General features: G+C 40.6%; 1 protein-coding gene and 1 long non-coding RNA gene across 9 annotated transcripts in view; one reads left to right on the top strand and one right to left on the bottom strand.

The window, feature by feature from the left end:
• PHC2 (polyhomeotic homolog 2) overlaps positions 1-21,765 on the bottom strand; it is a 149,140-nt gene that overhangs the window by 15,393 nt on the left and 111,982 nt on the right. For 7 of the 8 annotated variants that reach the window (XM_051987961.1, XM_051987964.1, XM_051987965.1 and 4 more), the window contains 2 exons: positions 20,719-21,158; positions 20,170-20,335 (listed from right to left, as the gene is read on the bottom strand). In XM_051987961.1, the coding sequence (XP_051843921.1) occupies positions 20,170-20,335; positions 20,719-21,158 (606 nt within the window). Of the gene's footprint in view, positions 1-5,508; positions 5,589-20,169; positions 20,336-20,718; positions 21,159-21,765 lie in introns of those variants that run through there. The other variant, XM_051987968.1, reaches the window with a different exon arrangement.
• Positions 9,059-20,026, top strand: LOC127555572 (uncharacterized). Its single transcript, XR_007952237.1, has 3 exons — positions 9,059-9,847; positions 10,688-10,746; positions 19,029-20,026. It is a non-coding gene; the product is annotated as an uncharacterized LOC127555572 (long non-coding RNA).

Here is a 21,765-nt window from a genome sequence, read left to right as displayed (position 1 = left end):
AAATCAAAGAAAGTTTCAAGTCAAATCTTTCATTCAGCAAATATTTACTGATTGTTTATCCTGTGCCAATTACAAACTTTTAAACCAACTGGCATGAGGGAACCAAAGCAGTCACAAATTTCTCACTATCCATATTTACCCCTAATCTTTGTGCTAGAACACAAAAGACAAATGGATTTTATTTTTTGATTGGACTATCCACCCCTCTTATCTGCAATTCCTCCCAAAAAACAGGTGGGACGGGGACTTTTTATTCTGAGAAGAAAAGGCTGAGAACAAATAAGACTTTTATAAGTAAAATAAAGGGGATGGAAGGTGGCCGTAGTACTTTTCACTAGATCTTGAAATTCCAAATAAACAAGGCTTCAAAAAGTTCAACTAGTTTGAAACAGGCAGCTTATTTCAAATGGGTTACTTTACACAACATTCAAAGTCTGACAACTCATTACTCTTTCAAAGTGGTACAATCTGAAAAAACTTCAAAGGGTTTCCACAATGACAGTATCATCCCAAGAATGCTAGGGATATTTGGGATATACAGATAATATTTGAAGTTGATGTCATAAAACGGCAGCCATTGTTATCTATAACACATTTCTTGAAGCAAGGATATTGAGGCAAGATGACTCTGACTTAAACCAGGATAGAGTGGATGCTATTAGTTTAGGATTCAGTGAGCAGTCTCTAGAGTCATGTCTCTGGAAAACACTGGCCTGACAAATAAGGACTTAATGATAACCTCAGTTCCTTAGAAACATTTCCCTCTCCTCCCTCTTCTTTCCCATAATTGTTTTCTCACAAAGCTCTCAGCCCAACTGCCTCCCCTCTAGGCTATTGGTAGAACACTAATAAGACTGACAGAAAAGAGGTTTTCTGGTGGATGTGCCCCAGAATGGATGAGAAAATGTTTTTTCCCAAAATTAAATCTTTAGAAATTTAAACCCCTTTAAATAGCTTTAAAGAAATACACATTAATATGTGTTTTATATTATATTGGTATATTAAAATATGCCAAAAATTTAAGAAGGGTGATTGAAATGTCAAATTGTATAGCAAGATTATGGAATTTATTAAAACTTTTTAAAAGAAAAATGGCCTGCAAATAGTTCTTAAGAGTTAATTCTATAGTTGAGGATAAATTCTATTTCAATATACCAGAAACCTTAACAACTGGTACAAGAGTTGACTCTGGCCCCAACATTCTAAATCATCTCTATTTAAGAAACAGCACAACCAGTGAACTAGTCCAAATCTCTTATCTACCTGGATTCATCTGAGAAAATGAAAATGCGAAGTTAGCTTTTAAAAGTAGAAAATTCTATTTTCTTGTGGTGGAGTCTAAATTTATAAATAATTTCTTTTTCAAGAAATCTCATGTTCCTTTTACCAGTTTATGAATAAATTGAAAGGGAAAGAATATGGTTTGCTACATAACCCAGTCTTAGATTTTTCATGTTGAGCTCATTAAAAGAATTATTTAAATCTAAAACTACATAAATATGTTTGATTACACAGTGAATGTTTTATTGTATCCTACCTTCTACGGTGATCTGTGTACAATATAACTCTTTATCAACTGGAATAATTTATAATCATGTTAGATAATCAAGTTTACTGTATAAAGTTACTATTGAAGAAAATCCCAAATACCTAAAATTATTATTATAGCTATGTAAAAAAAATCTCTAAAATGTTTTCTAGTTTGGAGTCCACTGACAGTTACATTTTCCTAATGAATTAGTGAAAATATTCCCAAAATACCCATGATTAAACCTGCTGAATTAGTAACAGTTCACTTCCCCAATGACTCCACAAATACCTGCCTCAATTAGTGCTAGCAAACAAATTAACCGAGTTAGTTTTATGAAGTAACTGTGAAATCAATTTAAAGACCAACCAAAATAGAGTGCTGCTTTTTAAAACACATGAACTGCCTTAAAGGGTACCTGTCTGAGATGTGGTGATTATCAAGAATACATTTTTTACAGAAATAAAAATGTTTAAATCTTCCCCAATTGGTTCAATAAATTGAAACTTCAATTAAAAGTCAGGAAAGCAATTTAAAACCAAATCTCCTTTTGTAGAAGCCCTTTTCCTTTAAGTGCTTATTCCTGAACTTTGTAAATAAAGTGCTAACGGCAATTATTATACCCTGGCACAAGCATAAAGGTTTCTGGGAACACCTGCACATCCCAAAGTTGAGGTGTCGGGATGGCAGTTAGTACTTCCATAGTCTTTCTGTCACTGTGGTGCTAGGATCGGTGGGGTAGTGAGTGAATAGGCACTAAAGTAAAAGCTGCAGTAGGGCAGTCACATGGTATTTCCTATACACCACTGGGAAGCCTGTGGTGTCTCTCCAAAGTTCTCCTACTGGCAGGAACCATCCTCTCCTGTTTTCCAGTTGAGAAAACAGGCACAAAACAGATGGAATGTAGGTAAGGTACAAGACACCATTTTAAAGGTTCCCTATTTCTGTTTTCCTACTGCCAATGCCAACACAGGTATTTGTGTGCTAAGTTCTTGAAGAGGCCTTTTGAGCGGGAAGGCCCAGGTCAGCATAGGCATTCTGCAACGGCTTGAACATTTAACATTTTAAAAAATATATTAACTTGCCTACATTTAGATTTACCTAAGAAAAGAATGAAAAAAAGGTCATAATCACTGAGCCACACAGCAGTACAGCCAATGAGAAGTACTCTCAACCAGAATGAGAACTATCTATTCTCAAGATACCCAGATGTGGGAGCCTGGTGATTGGGAATGCCTTTTTTTAGGAGTAGAGGGCAAAGCAGATAGGTGGGTGTGGTCAGTCTGGGTGTGATCCAGTGATTGTGGCTTTCACACAATCTGATAGATACTCCTAAGGAAGAAGGGCACATTTAAGACAAAAAGAGAATCGCTGTACCATCTTCAAAAACATTCAGGATAAATAAAAGACAGTCACATGGGGTTGACCAGTGAGAACTACATTTACTGGATTTAGCCTTTTAATTTATCCAATCTCCTTCTGAAAATATCAGAATCATGGGATTCAAAGGAGCTGAGACATGAAATGATTAAAGCAGGAAAAAGGATGTGGCTTAAGAAAAGTAGATTCTGGGGTTGAGCCAGAGTCAGAAACAGACAAGAGCCATGGGGGAGGGGATGGGAAAAGGAAGGAGAGGACTGGAGAAGCTAAATAATTACAAAGGGAAAATCTGAGTAAACTCAACTTCATTTGAAAAAAATGTATTAATGAGAAGAAATGAATTAATTCAAGTGCTTGAATTTAGGAAACAAAATATGCCTTTAACAAGTAGTTAAGTCTCCAACCAATTATGGTAATGAGGCTTGTGTTAAATTCAATAAATTATATCCACTTTTAAAAAAAGCTAATGTAGGAAGTGATACCTTGGAAGAGTCAGCTGTGGAGTGAAGACCTCCCCATTGAAACATAAAGGAACAAATGTCTGAGGTAACCTGAAGCTAAGGGAATCTGTGGGGACAGATGGAAGAGAGAGATGGAGCTTCTTTGCTAGTTAGCAGCAAATAGAAGTGGGAGGAGTAAATAGTATGTCCTGAACAAAAGTATGAAGGGAAACCAGGACCGGAAAGGGAAAGAAAGGTCAGTGAACCAAGAGATCAGGAAGAGGAGGAGAGAACTGGGGATTCTGAAGCCTCACAGAAATGAACAAAGATGAGGAAGGGATAGAGGAACATCCCAAGAGAAAGAAGAAAGTGGGTCTAGATCTGGATCTACTTACCAGAAAGGCCACCTACCTTCTCAAGATCAAGGTTAGAGAATAAAGTTGTGGCTGTATCCAATAACTGGAATAACTGGAAACAGTTCATTGGCAGGAACTGCCATTAGAGTTCTATACCAGCTAATATGAGAAGCAGCCTCCCCCAAACAGCCAGTAGGTCTTACTGCATCAACAAGAAGATGCAAATTCGTAGAGATTAGGGGCCTGTAATTATTCCCTTTTTCGGTTAGTGGGTCCTCAACAAACTATCACAACCATTACTAAATGAGACTAACCTGCAATTCTCTCATCTTTTGAGGTTGGAATTTATAGATTTTAGAATGAGCCCACAGTGGAAAATACAAATATTTATCAGCTCATTCCCAAGAGTTAACATTTCTGAATACCGAACAATCTGGATAGCATGCTAACTGTAGTTATCTTTGGTGGGGGAAGAGGCAGGTCTTTTTACTACTTAACTAAGAAAATAAAAGAGTTCCTACTTTTAGAGCCTAGAATGAGAACAGTGCTGTGGTGAACAGTCACTTGTGACTTAAGCACAGTCAAATATCTGTCTCTGGAACACCTGGAATGAGGGCTAATGGCAGAAGAACATGGATACTTGGGAAAAAGGGATTTTCCTGCTTCACTAGCCTGCCATTTTTATTTTTAACTGAGAAAACAGTACCTGCATTTGACCTGACGGAGCAAAGAAGAAAATCCCATAGTAAAACTAATTATATTTTAGATTATCCAGTTGTGTTCCCAGCCCCCAAAGGCTGGAAAACGCAAAAGCAGTCTGGCCTGGTCCAGGAGACCCTTCTCCCCCCACCCCCCCCCGATTGCCCAGGATGGGCAAAGAAAAGAACCTGGGAGTACTGAAAAGTCTAGTATTTGGTATGAGAAAGGCAAAAAATCCAGGCATTTCTTCAGATCATCGTGGGAATTGGTTAACTTCCTAGCATCTAAACACTGACTGGGAGGGGGGCTGGGCTCCGAAAACTGAAAGTGAACGTCAGAAACCTCAGTAGGAATTTTGGGGGCGGGGGTCCTTGGAACCAAATGCTGGCTGGGGAAGAAACCAAGACCCTGGGGGGGGGGGGGGGGATCCAGTCCCAGCCGCAGCTCCCACTTCTCACAGGCTTTCCATGAGACCTTGGGCCAGTTGTTTCCCTTCCCCAGATTTCAGTTTACCATCTAGGAGGGGCTGAGCACCCTTTTAAAAAATGAAAAACAGACAAAAGATGCCAGAGTGAGGCGGCAGCAGTAGGAACGCAACCTCCTCACAGCCCCCAGAGTTAGGTTTTGTTTCTACAAGTGTCCAAAGCTTCTCCTGGCTGGGGGGAGGGGGCAGAACGCCCCAGAAACGGAACCCCAAGAGCTCAAGCCCCCCAAGTTCACGGCTATCCTCGCCCCCGACGGCAGTCCCATCCCGGGGAGGGTCAGAGACGCCTCGACCCAGGAAATTAGAGAAGGCTCGCAGCAGAACTGGCCAAGACCTACGACTCCCATCCCAGTACCCCAGGGAAGAAACTGAGGTGGGAGAAACTCGGGGAGCCTTTGCCAGGCCGCGGTTGCTCTCGGAGACGGGTGAGGCTCCGAGCCCGGGGAAGGCGGCGGTGGCTGGGCCGGGCCGGCGGGGAGTAGGCCCGGGCCGGGCGAGGGCGGTGCCCGCGTGTGCCCGGATCGTAGGGCTTGTGAAGGGGGGAGTGCGGAGCGGGCCCCGCCGAACCTCCCCGGGGGCCGCCCCGCCCGCCCGGCCCGCGCTCCCGCCCCGGGCACTGACCTGTCCGGGGGCCCGGCCGCGCGGGGCCGGGCCGGGCGGGGCCTACGCAGCCCCGGGGCCGGGCGCCGCCTCACGCGGCCGCCGGGAGCCTCCGAGCCGGGGCCCGGGGCCGCCGCGGCGCATCCGACCCTGCGGGCCCGGCAGCGGGAGCGGGGGCAAGTCCGAGCCAGGGGACGATGGGGTCGCGGGTCCGGGTTGAGCGCCGCGCGGGGAGAGGCGGCCAGCGGCGGGCGCACCAGGGCTGCAGCCGCCGCGGAGACAATGCGGAGCGTCCGGGCCCGGCTCCCGCGGCCGCCTCCGCCAGGGGGAGGAGCCGGGGGGGAGGAGGGGCGGGGGCGGGGCAGCGGAGGCAGCAGAGGGGGAGGGGCTCGGAGGAGCGAGAGGCTGCGGGGGAGGTGGGGAGGGGCTGCGGAGAAGAGCTAGGCTACAGAGGGGGAGGGGAGGAGCTACGAGGAGATGGGAGGCAAAAGAGGAGGAACGAAAGATTGGCAAGAAGAGAGGGGAGAGGAGAGGAGGAGCCAAGTAAGTGGGTGGCAAGAATGCGGAGGAGGAGCAGGAGCTAGGGAAAGAAACGAGGGGAGGAGAGGGAAGGACAGTAAGGAGGACGCAAGAGAAGCCCAGAAGGGGGGAGGAGGAGGAGGAAGAGGAGGGAGGGAAAGAAGGGAACCCTGGTCTCTGGAGGGGCAAAGCCTATCTAACCCCTCATTTCGGAACGGTAGATCCTAGAGGCCCAGGCTGCTGGAGACCCAGGCCTTTTTCTAAGGACAAGAAAGAGGAGTCTGACGAAGAAGGCGAACGCTGGATTAGAGGGATGGGGAGGAAAGGGAGAAAATCCTGGAAAAGCAAAGAAGAGAGGCGAAAGGGGCAGCGTAGAAATCGAAACGCCAGCAAAGATTAAGCCTCTCGGAAAGGGGCTGTGCCACGTATTACGGCTGTCACTTTGGCCAAGTGTCTTGGTCTCCTGGAACCCAGAGAGGCTCTTCGTTTGTAATTTGGGAATCCTTATCCTTTGCAAATACCCACTTTTCTTGTGAGGAAAGGTTTTTTTTTTTTTTTATTTTTGGCGAATCGTACGGCACTACGGTCACGAGACCAAGCGTTATGTGGAAGAAGCTCCCGAGGCCCGCACGAGAAACCCCACCCCTTGTCTCCCGGCCCAGCCCCGCGTCCCCAGGAGGAGCGGACCGGGCTCGCCCCATAGCTGCCCCAGACCTCGGGCGCTCGGCCTCCGTCTCAGGTCTCTGCTCAGCCGGGAGGAGAGTACAACACTAGCGGTCTCTTAGAGTCCCAGGGCGTTGAGGGCTGCCCCGGATGCGCAGTCCCTGAGCTGGAGCCTACGAAGGGGCTCCGAGCCCTGCTCCACCCTTGTCTTTGCCAACCCCCACCCCGCCCGTTTTCCCAAGCTCGGCCCCAGCCACATATATTCTTATTTCAGACCGAAAGGCCACGAGCCATCTCCATTTTCACCACCTGAGCGGTCCGACACACACACCACACCACCCACCCTTCCTCCCTCCGAAGTCTCATAAACAAGGTCGATGCGGAGAGCTCTAAAGCGCCAGCGGAGCTTCCCTGGGGCTTTCACCACCACCTGGAATCATTTGCCAGCTGCTCATTTCCACTCATTAAGTGCCAGAATTTCAGCCATGACTAAAGCGACCCCATTTTACAGAGAGGAAAACTGAGGCTCACAAAAGCAACGAGATTTTCCCCAAGTGGCACATAAGCAGATCAAATCTCAGGCTCTTGCCACTCTTCTACGGGTGCCAAAGTTGGTGGGTTTTCTTTCTAATCCCCATCTCTCCCTCTTTTCTGTTTTTCGTTTGCTCGCTTTGTGTTTGTTTCTCTCTCCTGGCCTTTCCCTCTCTCCCTCTTCCCCTTCCTGGTGCTGCCCTGTCAGAATCCCTGAACCTTTGTTCTTCCTCTCCTAACTCCCTCAGGCCTCTAGGACCAGCGAGCTCCCCTTCTTTCTCAATCCCTTGATTCCTTTTGCCACCATGATATTAGATAAAGGTCTGAGAGGACAGGGACTTTTTTTTTTTTTTTTTTTTTTTTTTTGCCTTTGGCACATGGTAAATAAATGCTTAAAAGAAGCTCGTTGAGATTGATTCCTCCACCTCCTGCTCTAAGTGCTTCCTGGCCCAGTACCCCTGCACTGTCATATTTTTCTCAGGATTTAGAGACTGCAGACCTTGCTGTTTTTCTCACTTTCTGACTGGCTGGGCACTACCATTCTCTGGGCCATTCCTTCCTTCCTTTTTTAAAGAGAATGGGTTGGACCAGATGTGCTTGGGCCCCTCCCAGCTCCAACCCCGTAGGATTACTGCTCCTCGGAGCCTAAAGCTAGTTAGTTCATCCTCTCCAACTATAAGCTTCCTGAAAAAACAAAAACCAATAGTTCCCTCACAGCTTCTAGTGCTTGCCACATGTTTGCAGGATTTCTTATGCATAAAATGCTCAGCGTTTTTCTTTCATTTTGTGTCGATTTAATTCCAGCAATTCAATTGAACAACTATTATGAGACTACTCTGGACCGCACCCTGTGCAAGGAGTTAAAAATTTGTTTTAAGAAAAGAGCCCTTGCTTTGAAGGAGCTTACATTGCCGGCAAAAACTCTCAAAAGAGAAAGAGTGTGTGTGTGTGTATTTGAACATCTTTTGTTTTTGCATAGCCTAGATTTCCCTCATAGCCTATCTGGAAAGCCATATCCCCTATAACATAGAATTTTCAGACTATAATGACAAGATGGATGTGGATTGAACTATAAGCTGGATTCATAGATGACTGAGCCGCCTAGAAAGCCCTGATTAGTGGATTGATGGCAGGAAGATGGCTCTTGAAAGGCATGCCATAGGGGCATATCCTTTACTTTCCCCCATAATTGCATTAAAATAAAGTTAAAAAGAAGACATGCTTAGATTTTCAGATGATAAAGCTGGAAGGAATAGCTAGTATCTTAAATGACAGAGGCAAGGTTTTAGAATATACAAAGTAGGGGAGAACCTTCCTGTTTCCTCAGATGGAAAACAGGGATGATAACAGCATCTGCTATGCACAGTTTTAAGAGAATCAAATGAATTAACATGTAAAGCACTTAACAAACCTCAAAGTGCTCTTGTAAGTGGCAGCTATTACTATTTATGATAAAGGGAAAAGATGAAATTTTGACAGGAACATGATTGCAAAATAGGCTTTGCAAAAGTCCTGCTATGGTGCCTTATTGTGGAAGGGACCTCAGAGACCATCTCATCTAATTCCCTGATTTTCCAGATGAGGATTTAAACCTATATCCCTCAGGCTCTAGAGCCAGTGCTCAGGAAGGCTTATCCAGCAGAGTTTAGGCTCTGGCAGGTTCTACCAAGCTGGAAAAGTTTCAAGTTCAGTCTTGGTGACAGACTGTTGGCTTTCTGAGGACCAGCCAAACTAAGTGTGGAGAGGCTCATTGTTGGCTGCTAGGTGATGGATATGGGGGCCATAGCAACCAGTGAAACAGCTAAAAATGCCAAGCAGCTCTTGATCCCATGTAGCCCCCCTTCTGCTTCCATAGTCATGATGGCAGAGTGCTAGAAAAGGCAGCAGAGGATGCTAAGAACACTTAGACTGTCTACCAAGATTAATTGAGCTGTTGGTGCTCAATGGGGAAGCTTTGTCCAATGATCAACCAGTTGACACATTGCTTTGGAAACTGAACCACAGCCATCTTGACATTTTCGTTGTAAATGAAACCAGAAAACATAAAGAAAATGCAGCCAGCTGAGGGGAAGCTTATACATTCTTTCTGGAGAAATGAATAAGAGTTTGCAGAGAGATTTCCATTCTGCATTCACAGGTAAAAAGTAGTATTTCAAGGGATCCTTGACTACCTCATCTTGCAATACTTACAGTGACTGAGTTAAAAAAAACTACTCTGAAGAAATATGACCCAACATTTTGCAAAGAATGAAATGAAGTTTTCTGGAGAATTTGATAACACAATCCACATTAAACCAAATTTACATTTTGATACTCAGCAACTTTGAGCTAAAGGATTGCAAAATTTATGTTAGAAAAACATGGATCAAGAAACAAGAAAGGCCAAAGGTTTACATGCTACTTGGGAACCTTACATCTATATCAGAATATTTTCTTTCAATAAGAGCATTAGAAGATACTGGCTATAATAAGGACAAAACTTTGGAACTCACTGTCAACAGATAGTTGCAAAATAACTGACTACTAAAATGGGAGTCATTTCAGAACCCTCAATTAGTAGTCAGATCATTGCTTAGGAAAAAGGCCCAAGAAAAGACAAAAGAACAAAGATGAGAAGGCACAGAGTATGACTAAGAAATAGGCTAAGGTAAAAACACTTGATTCTGGCTATCATTTGTTAAATGATGTTTTGTTGTTGTTGTTGTTGTCATTTTTCAGTCATATTTAAGGTTTTCTTGGCCAAGAAACTGGAGTAGTTTGCCATTTCCTTCCCCAGATCATTTTACAGACGAAGAAGCCGAGGCAGATAAAGTTAGGTGATTTGCCCAAAGTCACACATCTAGTATCTGAGGCCAGACTTGAACTCAGGAAGATGAATGTTCCTGATTCCAGGCCCGGCACACTGTCCACTTCGACACCTACCTGCCCTAAATGATGTTTTAAACAGTGCAAAAACGAGTGCCACTTCAGCCAGAAAAGGTTTAAATGAGGAATAGTAGTACAGTGTAGCCTAAAAAATGTTGGACTAATAATATGCTGTTTGACCACAGGCATTTAATTTAATTGCCTACTATGTGTAAGGTACCTTGCTAGGCACACAAAGGATACAAAAAGGTGAGGAAACACAAATAAGCAATATATAAAGTAGAGAAAGGTAAGGACAAATTAAAGATTCAGAAAAGATCATTGAGGAAAATTTGAGAATGAAACAAACACTGTCAGTTAAGAAATGGGAGGGGTATAGCTTCATGGAGGAGCTTACTGGGCCATAAAGAAGGTATGGCTTTTAGATGATCAGCTCTTTGAATGAGTCTATCTTGAATAGGAGCTAAGGGTCAATGAACTGAATGTAGAATTTTGAATAAAAGGAGATAGGAAAAAACTGCATTTGGGAAATGATGCTGGGCTTTAAAACTTCCAAACTGCTCCCTGTCACAAATCCCAGCTTTTTAACAACAGTATTCTTCTGGGTTATATGTCTCTACAGGGTTATATAATAGAAAATGAAAATTACAGGAGCCTTATAGGATAAAAGAAAAATACATGGTAAGTGAAAGTAGTCTGAAGCACATTACTAATGATGTTTTATACCTGAGAAGTGCTATAAAATCACCAAAAAATGTACTGAGGATGGAAGGCAAATTATTATTAAAGATCTACTACGTGGGGGCAGTTAGGTGGTGCAGTGTATAGAGCACTAGCCCTGAAGTCAGGAGGACCTGAGTTCAAATTCAGCCTCTGACACTTAATACTTAACTAGCTGTATGACCCTGGGCAAGTCACTTAACCCCAATTGCCTCAAGGGGGAAAAATCTACTATGTGCCAAGGCTTTGTGCTAAATTGACAAAAAATGGAAAATGATATGCTAGAAGGGAGGAAAGAAACAGGCCCATTAATAACACACTGTTGGTAGACAGAGAGGTGAACTAGTCCAGCAATTTTGTTTTCACAAAGCTATTAAACTCTATATAACCTTTCAACCAGTGATAACACTACCAGACCTCTATATCCCAAAGGGATCAAAGGGGAAAAGGAGATCTCTATAAAAATATTTATATCAGCTCTTTTTGTGGTGGCAAAAAAATTAGAAAATGAGGGGATGCCTATCAGGTGGGGGAATGAACAAGTTATGGCAAATAATTGTGATATAATACCATTGGGCTGTAAGAAATGATGAAAAAGATGATTTCAGAAATACTCGAGAAAACTTGAATGAACTGAAAGAAAATGAAATGATCAGAAGAAACAGGATAAAAATTTATACATAAACAATAATATTGTAAAGATTGTAAAACTTTGAAAAACAACTTTGATCAACACAATTTTAGAAGACTCTAGAATCAGGGGTCCTCAAACTTTTTAAAGAGGGGGCCAGTTCACTGTTCCTCAGACTGTTGGAGGGCCAGACTATAGTAAAAACAAAAACTTTGTTTTGTGGGCCTTTAAATGAAGAAACTTCATAGTCCTGGGTGAGGGGGGATAAACATCCTCAGCTGCTGCATCTGGCCCATGGGCCGTAGTTTGAGGACCCCTGCTCTAGATGAAATATTATCTACCTCCAGACAGCTGATGGATTAACAGTATAGACTGAAGCATATGTCCTTCCTTCCCTTTCTCCCTATCCCTTTTTGTTCGGAAGGAATGGATGGAATTCTAGAATGGACCATTAAAGAGATGGATGAGAAACATCTAGAAAGGGAAACAGTGATGCAAAGAGCCAGCATAATAGGGATTAATGAAAAGTCCAAAAAAGCTTCACAAGTATAAGATGAGGGATGCACAGGTAGAGAACAATTGCTCTGAAAAAGGCCTTAGAGGTTTTAGTGGATTACAAACTGGTTACAAGCCAGCACTGTGCTGTGGGAATTAAGGGGAAAAAAGCTAATGCAATCTTGGGCTATATTGAGCGATGTAGTTTCCAGGAATTGGGAAGTGATAGTCCCATTTTGCCCTCACTGGACCTTATATGTAGTACTGTGTTCAGTTCTGGGCATTCCATTTAAGGAAGGGTTTTGATAAGCTAGAGAATGTCCATAGAGATCCACTAGAGAGGATGGTAGAGGATTTGAGTCCTTGACACAGTACAATAAGTTGAAGGAACTAGGTATGTTTAGCCTGGAAAAGAGAAGATTTGAAGGAATGTAACTGCTCTCTTTAAAAATGTGAAAGGGCTGTCATGTTGGAGAGGGACCAGAGTTATTCCATTTGGCTTGAGAAAACAGAATCTACAATAGATAGAAGTTGCAAAAAAGCAGATTTATGTTTAATGTCAGGAAAATCTTCCTACCAGAGTTATTCCAAAGTAACATGGACCACCTTGGGAGGTGGTGATTTCCCCCTCCTTATAGATCTTCAAGCAGAAATAAATAACCAATTTTTGGATATATCCTGGGTTTCTTTGGAGTATAGGCTGGATGCTGTGATCTCTTCCAACTTGCAAATTTTATATTAAGACAATGTCAAGGATATTTGGTAACACAAAAGCAGATAGACCAGCCAGATGTACAAATAAAGGATAACAGATTGTCAGCATACGTGCTCTTCTGTACCCACAAATATGAAAAGAACTAGAAGAGTCTTACAGTATTGCTGGCCAGATTCTCTCTGGAGAATTTCCAAAAGAAGAGGATGTAGAGGTGAGGGCAGACTACAATTGGCACAGTGTGAGGAAGGCCTACACAGGTGAGGTCATGGAGCTACAGAAAGACTGAAATGTAGTTAAGTTAAAAAGAAAATAAATTATGCAGATATAGAGTCACATAATTATAGAATTTTAGAGTTGTAAGGGTCCAGCCTTTGTGTAAAGTCCTCCAATAAGGGTCAATTCACCACTAAAGAGGCAGTTTTATTCACTTTCAGATAGTTCTAATTGCTAAGAAATTTCCTTTAAATTAAACAGAAATTTAGAGATAGAGTTAAGATGACAGATTAGAAGGAACCAGTACATTCTAGTTCCATTAACTACTTCCACTAGTCAGACAAGACTTAGGGAACCAGGCTGAAGATCCCTGATTGGGAAATCCAAGCAAAGTCATGGGGAATTATTTTCCCAAACTATATAGGCATAAGAAATATAGACACTGGGGGAAGGGAATCTAGCCAGGAAGGTATGCACAGTCTTTCAACATGGTAACTGACTTAGATCTGCAATAGTTTACTAGACCAAGAAGTTTCAGATCTAGTATAGAGTGACCTAGCACTGTGGAGGGAGCAGAAACAGGCACCAACTGGCAGTTCTGTCATTTGTGCCCCAGAGCAGGGAGACACAAGGATGTAACTGCATCTGTGTGGCTTTAACCTCATTATCCGGTCTCAGATCTAACCCCCAGCCCATTCTGGAACCTGTAAACAGAGGAAGGGGCTCAAACCAAGGGAAAAATTGTAGTTCTATCACTCCAAACCTATAAAGCCTTCCAATTAAGTTGACAATGCCTGGGGCCAATACTCCCAGTCTACTAGTACTCCAACTTGGGGCAAGGCATAGTGATGTTGCCTTGAGTTTGGAGCTCACAAAGCTCAGGTTTAAGAAGCCAGTGATCAAACTTTGTTCTAGATCAGGAAGCATTTATAAATCCTCAAACATTTCTTAAGCACTTGCTATATACTAGACACTGTACTAAGCACTGGATTAAATAGTTTCAGGTATTCTGAAAGTTTGTAAGTATCTAAGACTGAGCCATCTTATGAGAGCCTTGAATACGCAGAGAAAGTAGTATCAGAAGCAAACAAGTGCACAGAAGCTGGCTTTAACACAAAGTTCCAATTCAAGAAGTAAGACTGGAAGAATTTTTTGTTGTTGTTGTTTTTTTAAGAAAAAAAAAATCTATCCTAAAAAGATACTATGGTGACAGGGACACTCAAAACACAAACCCAGAAGAAGAGAATGACTCTAAAACATTTATGAATAAAGCTTCAAAGAACATATGTTCAGCTAGAATTCCTGGAAGAAATAAAGTTTTAGAAAGTTAAAATGTTAAAAATTATTTAAAATGTAAATGAGAGCACTAGAAGATAAAATGAGAAATGTAAAAAAGATGGAGAAAAGATTTAGAAGGAGAATTAACAGCTTAGGTACAAACTATTAGATTCCTTGAAAATCAGAATAGATCAAATGTCAAATTAATCATTAAACTATCTAAAGGCCATGAACACTGTCTCCCTTCCTCCACCCTCCCCACATAGCGAGACATATTTTTAGGAATCATTTAAGAAAACTGTCCATAGCTTATAGGCAAAACAAATCAAAACAAAACTTCAAATAGCCAAAAAAGAATATACCTAAGGTGCCATATCAGAATCACAAAAGATTTAGCAGCCACCATTATAAAGCAGCAGAAAGTTTTGGTATTAATTATTCTAGAATTCAAAGGATGGAATATTTATAATAAAAAAGAATTTGCCCAACAAAATTGAGTTTAATCTTACAGGGACAATGGACCTTTAATGAAAAACTGGAATCCAAATATTCCTGATGAAAAGATCATAGCTTAGTAGAAATTCTGAAATATGTAGTATTTCCAGAGACTACAGACAATGGATGAGCACATAATATACATGCATTGAATAAAATAGTGTCTTAAGTTTAAAAGAAAACTTAAAAAGTTAAATAAGTTTCAAGGAGAAATAGACAGCAAAATAAAATAGTAGGGGACTTCAATGTATCCCTTCCAACCTAGGCAGATCTAATAAAAACAAAACCCAAAAAATAATGAAATTAAAAGACCTGATCACAATTTTAGAAAAATTAGATTTGACAGCTATTTAGTGAGATGAGAATTTAAAAAGTATACATATTTCTCAATGTATGGTATCTTTACAAAAACTGGCTAGTATTATAGTAGTGTATAAAAACCTTGTGGACAAATTTCAAAAAAGTAGAAATATTAAACATTTTTACTGGTTGCAACAATGATATTCCATAAAGGGTCACTGAAGCAATGATTCATAATAATTATAGAATTTTTTTGTAGAATTTTGTATTTGCAGAATTGTAGAATAAATAACTTAATTGTAAGTAACTGGTAGATCAAAAGACAAACAAAAACAAAAAAAAACAAATAAAAGAAACTGATAATTTCGTTAATAATAATAGTAGTAATGACAATGATGACAAAATGTTGGGATGTAACCAAAGCAGTGCTTAGGGAAAATGTTTTAAATAACTAAATACTTTCATCAACAAAAGAGTGAAAGAATAGATCAACAAACTGGGCATTCGGTTAAAAAAAACACTAAAAAAAAAGCGCAACATTTTAAAATCCAATTAAATACCAAAATAGAAATCCTAAAAAAAATCAAAGATTTAAAAAATTGAAAATACTTAATCCTTAAACAAAGCAAAACCCATGGAATTAATAAATAAAATTAGGAGCTGGCTTTTCAAGAAAAACTAATAGAACAAATAAAATAGAAAAAAATAATCATTAAAAGATAAATCACTGACTTTTTTAAAAAGAAAAATTACCTGTTTCAAAAATGAAAAAGTGAATTAACAAAGGAAATGAAATAAAGAAAATTATTAGAAAATCTTTATCCAGTAATATGCCAACATAAAGGACAATCTAAATGAAATAGATAAATATGTAAATGTACCCAGATTAACAGAACAAGAAATAGAGACTTTAAATAATATCTCAAAAAAAGAAATTGAACAAGCTATGTAAGTGAACTTCCAAAGGGGAAAAAATACCTGGGACAAGATGGAATTATAATTAAATTCTATCAAGCATTCAAAGAACAATTTTAATATCACATACACTGCTTGAAAAAATAGGGTTTCCACCAATTTCCTTCTATAATACAAATTTTGTCTTGATACCTAAACCTAAATAAAAAAAGTCAATAAGAAAATGTATAGACCATATTGACATAAATATTGGTGCAAAAATTAAAAATATTAACAAAGAGCATGATATATAATAAAGTGTGTGTGTATATATATATATATATATATATATATATATATATATATATATATGATGACCAGAACCAATAGTAGTTGGTTCATTATTAGAAAAGCTACAAAAATAATTGCTCATGTTAATAACAAGAACAATAAAAATCATGTGATTATATCAATAGATGCAGAAAAGGCTTTTTGACAACATACAATAGCTATCTGAGTTTATAATACCAGAAAACAAAGAAATAAATGGAGCTTTCCTTAATATAATATCTAAAAACAAGAAGTTGTGTGTGTGTGAAGAAAGATATATATAAAGGGATAAGCTAGAGGATTTTCCAACAAGATCAGGATTCAAGTAAGGATGTTCATTATTGTGCTCTGATCCTAGTGCTCAAAATATTGGTGGCAGCAATAAAAGAAGAAAAAAAAATTGAGGTTGAATTAGCATAGGCAAAAAGGAAAATAATTATCACTTTTTGCAGGTTACATGATAGTTTACTTACAAAATCCAGAAAGTCACCTAAACTGAAATGAAACAATTGAAAACTTCAGTAAAGTTGCAGCACATAAAATAAATCCAGATAGAACATCAGCAATATCTATATATAAATAAATCCAGCAGGAATATATGGAAAAGAAAATTCCATTTTAAATAGCTATATAAATTTGTGCACAATCAAATATCATGTAGTTTACTTTAGAAAATAAATAAGTGGGGAAAAATGTTTGATGTAAATTTCTCTGATAAAAGTCATTTCTAAAATATATAAGGTATTGATTCAAATTTATAAAGATAAGAGTCATTCTACATTGGATAAATGATCAAGGATATGAATAAGTCATTTTCTTAGGAGTTACCAATATCTCAATATATCAAATATCAATAGCATAGGAAAAAAATGCTCCAAATAATTAATTAGAGAAATAAAAATTAAAAGAAATCTGGGATTCTAGCTCATACTCATCAGATTGGCAAGAGGAATAACAAACATTGAAGAGAGGAAGGCAAAGCTGCAGGAAAACAGGTGCATTAATGTATTGTTAGTAGAGGTGTGAATTGATCTAGCCATCTATAAAGCTATTTGGAATTATTTCCCCAAAGTTACTAACTGTACTTACTCTTTATTCCTGCAATAATACCATACTACTAGTCTTTAATCCTCAGAAGAGCAAAAAAAAAAAAAAAAAGGACCTATATGTAAAAAAAATTTTTTTTTGTTGTCAAAAATCTGGAAACTAAAGGAATGTTCATTAATTGGGGAATGGCAAAACAATTGTTATATGAACATAATTATTATTCTGTTAAAAAATAAGAAAGGAATAGGTTCAGAGGCTCCTGGAAAACTATAAATTAATGCAGACTGAAGAGAGCAGAACAATTTATAACAACATTGTAAAAACAACTTTTGAAAGACTTAACTGATCAATATAATCACCAACCATGATTCCAAAGGACCCACAATGAAATATGCCTTTTACCTCCTGACCAAGAGCAGATGATAGACAGCCTAAGACATAAATATTTTGGGCATGGCCAATCCAGGAATTGTTTTGCTTGATTATGCCTATTTGCTACAATGACTTTATTTATTTATTTATTTTTAATAAGGGTGGGGAAGTGAGAAGTTTAGGAAATGGATTTTTGTTCATTGACAAAAATTTTTTTAAAGTTACTGAAGAAAACCCTTAAATTTACCTCTTTGTAACTTCTACCCCCTAATTCTTCCTTCTGGGGTCAAAACAGTCTATTCCTTTTTACATAGGAAAGTCCCTCAAATACTTGAAGACAACTATAATGTCTCCAAGTTATTTTTTTTTTCTAAACGTAGCTAAACATAAATCCAAGGATTTTCATCAACCTGATTGTCAAGATCTGATTTGAGAGAGCTGGTTTGAAACAGGAGATAAGATGACCACGTGCTTACTCTGAAAAAGGAAGGCAATAGTCCCATTCTAGTCTATTTTCATCAGACCATATCTGGAGCACTTATACTAAAGACTAAAAATACTTGATCAGGAGTATTTCTTTTTTTTGGTCACTTATTCACTATAAGTTCTTGCACAAGTCCCTCCCATTTTCTTTAAAGTTTCATCCAGTTTTGATAATTTATGATGCCCTAGGCATTACATTTTAATCAGAACAATGATAAACTAGTGCATGTTTACAAGCAGGGGGACCACTATGTGTAAATGGGGTCTGGGAGTGACAGATAGGATATACATGAGACCATAAAGAGTTGAGGAACAACTTGGGAAACTAGTAGGTTTTCTTCTGAACAGATTTGCAATATCATAGCTATACTGAATTATCTGAAGGATTCTACTATGGAAGAGAATGAGTCAAAGTTTTGTGGACGCAGATGCTGGAAAGAAGGAAACATTTTCTGACAAAGAGTCCTCCAGGGAAACAAACAGCCTGGACAATCTCACAAAGCAGTTTGCTCTTAGTCTCATTTTGGTGTTGAGACAGAAGCTGCAGCACTATTTGTAGGGAAATTCTGGCCAGTTAGGAGTTTGGACTAGATTCGAGACTCTTAACCTTGGGTCATGGAGTTCTTTAATAGTTTAGTGAAGCTTATGGATCCCTTCTGAAAATAATGTTTTTAAATGCATGAAAATATATGATTACAAAAGAAATCAATTATATTAAAATAAGGTTATAGTTGGATTTAAAAAAAAAGTCTCTGGGTTAAAATTAAAATCTCTGGAATAAACTTTCAGATCCCTTCCAGAGTCTTTTTGATTGTGATTTCTCATTTGCTTTCTTTCCCCTGCTTCATGAATTTTTCCTTTTCCTTCCTTTTCTTCCTTCTTACCTGAATTCCATTTTCTTTTTTTTCTTTTATCCCCATGAGCTATTTTCCCTTTCTTTTTCTTTGCTTTCTCTCTGTCTCTCCTTCCACTATTCTGAAAAACACTCAGGGCACTAGGAGGAACTGTATGCCTGAATTAGAGGTGGCTCATGATGCCACAGAACTCTGCGCCAAGACCACTCTGCAGGCAGTCTGAGAAAGGAGAGAAATGAAAGCGTGGAAGTCCAGCTGGAGGCTGAGGCAGTACGTGTTCCACTATGGTGCAGGGTTCTGGCAGAGCTGCATGACATGGAGAACATGGAAGCCCATTCCTGGACAGATGGCAAACCTAGCAGTGGGTACTACATCCTATGTGAATACTTGAACTGGGTTGGATTCAAGTGCTCTCTTTGGCTCTATATTGAATTCCCACCTCCCATTCCTTGTGGCTCTTAACCATTGTCCTCATCCATGAGCTTTAGTACTAAGGCTATCTTGCCAAGTTTCCCATTTCAAATTCTTGGACCAAATTCTCAGATTTTATGCCTATGTGGGCAAAATTATTATTGTACCAAATATTTAAGTGAGTATATAATAACTCCTGTATACTACAAAGTCCTGAAATCTCTTAAAAGTATTTAGATCACAGATTTAGAGCTGAAAAGCCTTGGAATCCACCAAGCCCAACTTCATGCCTCTTCTCCATTTTAGGAGGAAAGGAAATGAGATGAGGTGAACTTATGGGCCAAATGAGAGAGGTAAACTTATGGACCAACGTCTCATAGATAGTAAGACCAAACTGGATTAAAACCATTCCACCACAAATGACGTTTTTAGATTGCATTTTACACTCACAATAATTCAGGCCCCAGATACTTGTTCAATTATCTATGCATTTCAAACAAAGGATGTGGGGGCTTAACTTTTCTGGAGAATTATCCCAACATTTCACCTCAACATTTCCTTAGATACTCTGGCCATCACTGAAATACAAAGCTCAGTGTTCAGATGTTAGGTTTGTGGTACTCATTTCTTCTGCTTCCTCAGCTTCCTTTCTCATGAGTCAAGTTGGACACTCACCCTGTCCCCCCAATTACCTTTTTGTTTTTCCCTGTCTCCAGATCTATTCACCCCATCTCCTTGCTGTTTCTAGGTGCTTTCAGAGACTATCCATTTCCCACTCACTTTGGTGCCCACATCAGATGTCCAAGAAGCTGCTGAGAACAACTGTCTCCTCTCCCCAAGGAATTGGGCCCTCCCACTCCCCCTACCATGTGCTGGAGACTGCTGAACATCAGAGCTCGTGGGCTGGAGTGGACCAGCAGGTGGGGGAGTGAGGGTGACTGGCTGCTGGACTGCTGGGCTGGACAGGGTCTCAGGCAGGCTCTTCTCCCTGGGCATTGCCTCTTTCCAGGCATCTGGACCACATTGTTGGGTCTGTCAAAGAACGGGAGAGAGGGGTGGTCACTTTAGGAGTTTCCCCTGTCCCTTCCCCTGTCCCTGTGCCTTATACTTAGGCACTTCTGCTGAAAACGGAACCCCAAGTACTAGGACAAAACTTCTGGGTTGAGAAATTAACAAGGTCTTTGAAATCCAGATTCTCTTAGTCCAGAGACATTGTATATTAGTAGATCTATTATTTTCCTTGCCCTGCTCCTCTCTGGATAAATGATACTTAAAAGACTCTTGAAAAACCTAGGCAGATTCAAATTATTCAGCCTATGCAGTATCACATTGGGAGCAAGATTGCCAAGTTGGGTGTGACAGCCTATGTATCTGGTGGCTATCCGAGGACAGACCTCGGGGACTGGCTAACTCACCGCTGGTGAAGCAGGCTGTAGTTGGAGGATGACAGCTGATGTGTGCTGGAACCTGCGTTGGGGTGTGTGGAGCAGGCTCTCAGAATGTCCATTCTGGGGCCCAGCCTCTGGGCTGGATGGCTGCCCCTGCTGGCTGTTGCCAGGTTTATGCTGATTGGTAGCAGGACACTGCAGTGGGAGGGTAGGGATTGCTGAGCCTAGTGACATGGCATGAACTTCAGGGCTGGACTGTATGGCAACTCCTGGCAGAGCTGATGCAAGCTGGGACTGGGAATGTGGTTGGGGCCGAGACTGTTGGGACTGTTGCTGTGACTGCTGCTGCTGCTGCTGCTGTAGAGGTGGCGGCTGCTGCTGCTGCTGCTGGTGGATGACAAACTGGGGTTGCAGATGCTTTGATGGGGACTGTGGAAGGAGTTGATGTGGCTGCAGCTGGGTATAGGCTGGTGAGGAGAAAGATTCAAGTTAGGCAGCTTGGGTCAACTCAGCCTTTGCTTTTCATTTGTCATCCTCCTGACTCCCAACACTTCCATCCCAATTTCATATCCCCTTCCTTTCCTCATAGAGCCCAAAAGTCTAGTCTGTTCCCTGACATAGCTGCATTTCCATTCTTGAAGCTATTTCCCTGATATTTATATACTGACTTCCTCAAGTGGCTTGCTGATCAGCTCCCCTGCCTATTTTCAAAGCTCATTTCCTCTCACCCCATCCTAGTGATTGCTCTGGAGTTCAAGACAGTTGCAATGCTGTCTTATTAGGTGTTACTGCTCATTTGGGACTTACAATATGTTGCTTTATGTGGTTAGTTGTCTTTTCATATGTATTTTACTATATCTTATCTCCTCAATGAAAGGAGTTCTTATGGGTCATTACCATCTCAAACTTCTTTGTGTCTCCCTCAATGCCCAGCCTGGTGCACTGGCACACAGCAGGCCTATGACAGACTGCCTCTACTCCATGCCCTTGCCCCTGGAGCTATCAAAGGCATCTAGTGAGCTTGGGTGGATGAGCACTGGGCCTGGCCTTTTCATGTCTGCCTCTCCACAGACA

This window comes from Antechinus flavipes, chromosome 3 (assembly GCF_016432865.1).
Source record: "Antechinus flavipes isolate AdamAnt ecotype Samford, QLD, Australia chromosome 3, AdamAnt_v2, whole genome shotgun sequence".
Classification (NCBI taxonomy): domain Eukaryota; kingdom Metazoa; phylum Chordata; class Mammalia; order Dasyuromorphia; family Dasyuridae; genus Antechinus; species Antechinus flavipes.
The sequence above is the reverse complement of the archived record's forward strand: the minus strand, read 5'-3'. Positions and strand labels throughout refer to the sequence as shown.